Below are 5,562 nucleotides of genomic sequence, written 5' to 3' on the forward strand. Positions count from 1 at the left end.
ACATGGTCATAGTGCCAATGGAGTTGGCAAATTTCAATGCTTCTATGTCCCAAAGCTGAAGATTTAAGCAGGTGCTTAATTTCTGCTCACAGAATATTTTAAGACAGACTTACAGAACGTAGTGTGGCCTGAAGTCTCTACAAAGTGTGAGGGTTCAACAGTAAGAAAAACATCTGCAATGAGAAATTAGTCCCATGGAGCCAGAAAATAGCATGAAAATAATGTGTTATTGGCTGAGGAGAATTTCTGAGCCACAGAAAATATGCAGCATTCTTCATGTGACTCAGTTTCTTTTTGGAAATTGTGTAACATTTTTCAATTACTGAATATTTCAAGCATTAAAGATTGAGGAAGAAACAAAATTCTTAGTTTTAAGTTTAGCAGGCAATGGTGACTATTGTCTGTTACCATTTAAAATAGGACAGAAGCATAGCCCCAAAAGAAATAGGAGCAAGTGTCCCCTCAGGGTAACGGCCTTCAGAACAAACTTGAGACTTAAAGTTCTGTGTATTTCCAGCAGCAAGAACGCTGCTATGAGGAAAGAGGAGGTAGCATTGAATGAATTGCCTTTTTGTTTTCTAGGCAATGTGTATTTGAAGCTTTAAACATCTTAAATACTTGTTAAATATATTTTGAAATATGTCAAGGGCAGACTAAGTGCCTTCATTAAGAAAAACATGAGTCCATACCCTCTTCAGCTCTGACCTTGTCTCACCTTACTAAGGATCAGGTTTACTTCCTGGGTATTGATCCTCCTTGATGGCCTGAGAAACGATCTGCATTTGGAGACCCTGGTAATGTCAAAGCAAAATCCAAAAGGACGACAAACTAGTAAGTTATAGGAGCACTTCCCATTTTTACACGTGACATACTTTTCAAACTGAAGAATGAAAAGTGTTGCAACAGAATGTTCTACTTCCTAAAAATATTTGTATTCAGACAGCAACCACAGTCCCCAAGGACGCTAACAGACTTTGCCCACTGCTGTAAACATCATCTCTGTCGTAACACTTATTTTCTTCTTCAGAATCTATGAGAGCTTCTCAAATAAGCAAGTGAAAACTGCGAGTAAATCCACCATTTTGGTATATAATGAAGAGAACCTGAACTGCTACCAAATAAACCACATCAAATTGATCTGTAAGGTTTTTCCATATAAAGCATGAAGTCTTTGCAAATATTTGTTATTTGGCGGTCAATTACCACAGAAGAGTTTTTCTTCTCCAGTAAAAGTTCTTGCTGCTCAGTTTCTTTGAATCCATCACTATTTATAACAGCAGCTATGGTTAGCTACATTCTCAGAGGTTGCTTTAAGTGGACTGAAATATATCACAATAGGAACAGCTGTACTCTGTCAGATAGTCCAGAATTATATCCCTTATCCAGGGTAAAACCAGATGTTCACAGAAAATCACAAAGAACCTACCATAAGTTACGAACCGGCAAATATTTTTTTTGTTTTCCCATAGCAAGACTCAGCCAAGTAAGGGTCAACAGGCACAAACTGAAACGCAAGAAGTTCCATCTGAATATGAGCAAAAATTTCTCTGATGGTGATGGAGCACTGGAACAGGCTGCCCAGAGAGGTTGTAGTCTCCCCTGGAGACAGTCAAAGCTCCTCTGGATGCAATCCTGCGCAACCCGCTCTAGGTGAACCTGCTTTAGCAGGTGGGTTGGACTAGATGATATCCAGAGGTCCCTTCCAACCCCAGCCATTCTGCAAAGTACTGAAGTACGAGAATTTGCCCTTGCTGAAAGATATTTTTGATCTTACATGAAAATCTAGTTATTTCTCAAATCCTGTATCATTTTGTTCACTGCATGCTTCCCTTCCTTAAAAGCGTGATCCACAGGAAACCTTAAGTATGTTCCTAGAATTTTATTTTTAAAATATTTAAGATTGTCTCCTTTTTTATTAATAAACTTCTTATGACTTTAAAAAAAAAAAAAAAAAAGAAAGAAAAGAAATGAATCTGTTTTCAGAGAGCTTGGCCTTTTTTTTCCCCCCCTCCTTCTCTCCAGCAACATATGGCAACATCTGTTGCCTCCCTGTCAGACAATGACTTGTTAGCATTGACTCCTCAGCTACCAAAACTCCTTAAAGCGGCAAGTAGAAAAATTTGGGTGCGATTAAAAAAATATATATATATATACACACACACATATAAATACATGCTTTCAAGTTCTTACAGTTTGGCATATTGCATGAACATGCCATTAGATCTCTAAAGTCAACAGACTGAGTATATAAAGGGACAACTTTGCTTTCTTGTTGAGGTAAGACGAATCAACTTTTGCTTACTATTTGACCGTTGATACAACAAACTGTTAATAGGATACTCTCATTTTGCAGAATTAGAGTAAAGAGTAGACACTTCAAGTTTCAGACATTTATTAAGCCTCACGAAAACACTTTCAAACACATGACCAAGTGCAGCGTGAGGCAAGTTTGATTTCCTGGATGATTAAGCATGACAATTGTGCGGACGGCTTCCGGAAGACCTTTCTGTGCAGCTTATGGAGATGAGTGTGTTGTTCAGAAGTCAGGACGATCCTTCTTCAGTCTACTGTAGTCTACATTAACAGAGTAGAACTAGGAAAGAGGGGAAAAAAATGAGTAAGAAGCTCAACTACCAACTTTTCACGGTATTTACTAAAAAACACGCATCACTTGAACTCATGTCAGGAAACTGAAATCATAGATGAGTGTGTACACTAGACAATAATAAATAAATAACTACTTTGAAGAGCAGCAACTTTTTAATATTCATTCTGCATACAGTATTAGAAGCTCTGCACTTAAAATGTGGCAGTGCTCATACCTACAACTAGAGAAACCCCACAGTATCTCTTCTTTAATCCCCAGAATTAAGAGTCCATTCACAGGAAGTTCTTACAGTACCGCTGAGTTTATCCTTTATGCCCCAAATCTGTGTGCTCCTGTATACCAAAGGCAACACCTAGCTTGCCAAGTGGCACAAGGCATGGTATATGTGAGCAGATAGTGTCACAAGGGAACATTTAGAGCAGTGCTGCAAAAGCACTGGTTTTAAGTAGCTGCATCTAGAACTGCAAGGTACGACAAGGAAAAAGGAAAGTAAGAACAGATCCTTTCACACTCTCAGTTTATATTAATAAAGTTGGATCCCATTACAAACAATTCAAAATAGCCCAAAGTCACTGAGGACAATGAATTTACAGATTAAAAGCATATTTTGGCATCCGAGCCTGATTTGACACCAAGCATCTGATGCTATAGTTTTTCTTTATAAAAAAAAAAAAGAAATATTTATCTATTAGCTTGATTATTTTTAGTTATGCCCAAATTTCACTTTTTTTTTTTTTTTAACTCCCTCGGAGAAAACAAAACAGCCTACAGCACATTCAAATTACAGCTTTCTGTGGAACTCCTACAGCAATGATTGGGTCTTCAATTCTTTGGGAAGATTGGAGAAGCTGACAAAAAGAAGTTTACAAAAGAAAAATGATTTCATCAAAAGCTAAAAGTTGTTATATCAGAGCTTTTTACTAAACAGTCACCCTCAATTTAGGGTATCTGCCTTTCTGTTTCCCACAGTGCAGATTTGGAAAAAAAATCCCCAACGATACATGCTCCCAAATATGGTAAACCCTGAGGTTGTGTTTGCACGCTAAGACAGAAGGGGAATGCTACACAAGGCATGCACTCTTTAAAAGAATTTGTGCTGCGCACTATGTTGAATTTGCCTCTTTTAGATATTTCAGAAACAGCAACATTCCAGAGCAGCAATGAAAATAAAGTATTATGTTCTTCCTGGACCTTTAAGGGAACCGCAACATATTTTATTTTGGTGTGGGGGGGAGGGTTTGTTTGCTTATTTCAATGATTTGAATAGTAAAATATGGTACTGAACAGATACTAGCTTTGAAAACACAGTAGGTTTGCTTTTTTAGGAGCATGAGGATAATCTTAAAATATTCTTAACAGGAATCTACTAAAATACCACTTAAATAAAACATGATAAACCCATGATTTCCGTAAACTACCAAATGTTTTACATATCTTTGCCTGCTTTCTCATTAGTTCAGTGTGGTAACTTGAGCATTACTTTAAAGAACACTTCTATTGCATCCAGTTATTTACAACTGTTTTGTTTTCAACAATCAGCTGTAGAGCTGGATTAGTGTTTAACACTGACCTTTCCCTGCTTTGCTTCTCATGAGTAAAGGCCAACAGTTTAGAGCTTAGAAAGCTTTAGTTCAGAAGTTACAAGATTTTGTCCTTCTCCCTATAGTTTATTTCTGAGTATTATGAGCTAGTATACTCTTCCTCTCACATGTAATTCCTCTTTTTCTTACAGTGCAATATATATGACTGCTTCTGTACAGACTCCTTTCACCCCATTATCAACCAACCCTAGGGAAGTTTTACATCTCAAACACAGGTCTCTGCTCTGAGTTCTAGCGACAAACAAATGTTGCACAGCAGAGGAAATACATCACTCATTCAGCTATTTTCAAATATATTCAATCATTGTAAAGCAATAGGCTACATCTTTGGTATTATGTTTCCTAAAAATCTGTGGTTTTCATTTTACCTTGTACTGGTCACTAGGAGACAGTTTGTTCCAAGGTTCTGGATTATTTTTCTTGTCCCAGCTATTGACAGAAATGCAAGACATGAGAATGTATTAAGAGAATCGCACTACCTTCAAAATAAATGAAATTTGTACGCATACTGTGGTTATTAATCCATGGGGAGTCACTCATCCAAATAAGCTTCCACAGAAAAAGATGCGGTCCTTTGGCAGCGGTACAGTCATATGGTAAACCATTCTCCAAATCAAAGAAATCTCCACACACTTAGTGCCAGTGATACTGAAGCAAGACATTAAGGCCTCCAGAAACATAAGGACCAAGGCAGCGAAGCTTACTTTAACACATGCAGCAAGAGGACTGGGCGCTGTGAATTATTTTATACGTACCAGACATCAGGGTTGAACACTGCCAAGCGCATGAGATACAGGGCTGCGCCAACACCTCCAGATCCAATGATCAAAAACAGAGGGATCAACTAGAACAACAACAAAATTAAATGTCATACCACAATATAACAAAATAGTATTACTACATAGCACTTCTGACTACTGCAATAACAAACCAAAGAACAACCTCACAAGCATTTTGAGCCTAACCCGCACGGCCCTCTAAAATCCTGACATAAGCTCCCTGTGTGCAGGACACCCCTGGGGTCAGAGAGGAACTAACAGGTATGAAGAGGCAGTCATGAAAAAAAAAAGAATTATTGTTACCTGCAGAACAACCAAACCTCCCCTAACAGCACGTTACTGAGAAACAAACATCAATCCCTCCACTGCCCAAACCAGCCCCTACAACCCCTACCCCCGAAGCAGGAAAATGGGAGCGGGGGGTGCAGGGAAGGGGATGAGCAGGAGAACGCAGGAGCTCCCTTGAGCCTTGCTGCTGCGGCACAAGAACGGCCCACAAAGGGAAAAGGGGCCCGGACCTCGCCTCGCCCATCAGCCCTGGCTACCCACACGCCGTCAACCCCGGGCCACCCGA

At 39.0% G+C, this 5,562-nt stretch overlaps 1 protein-coding gene across 1 annotated transcript in view; it reads right to left on the reverse strand.

Moving 5' to 3' along the window:
* Window positions 1–2,375: 2,375 nt before the first annotated feature.
* Window positions 2,376–5,562, reverse strand: part of NDUFA4 (NDUFA4 mitochondrial complex associated) — a 24,534-nt gene continuing 21,347 nt past the window's right edge. The window contains exons 2-4 of the mRNA XM_009641524.2: window positions 4,965–5,053; window positions 4,578–4,638; window positions 2,376–2,593 (exon numbers count right to left, since the gene is read on the reverse strand). Coding sequence (XP_009639819.1) covers window positions 2,537–2,593; window positions 4,578–4,638; window positions 4,965–5,053 — 207 coding nt within the window. The 3' untranslated portion in view covers window positions 2,376–2,536. The remainder of the gene's footprint in view (window positions 2,594–4,577; window positions 4,639–4,964; window positions 5,054–5,562) is intronic.

This window comes from Egretta garzetta, unplaced genomic scaffold (assembly GCF_000687185.1).
Source record: "Egretta garzetta isolate BGI_Z169 unplaced genomic scaffold, ASM68718v1 scaffold30, whole genome shotgun sequence".
Taxonomy (NCBI): Eukaryota; Metazoa; Chordata; class Aves; order Pelecaniformes; family Ardeidae; genus Egretta; species Egretta garzetta.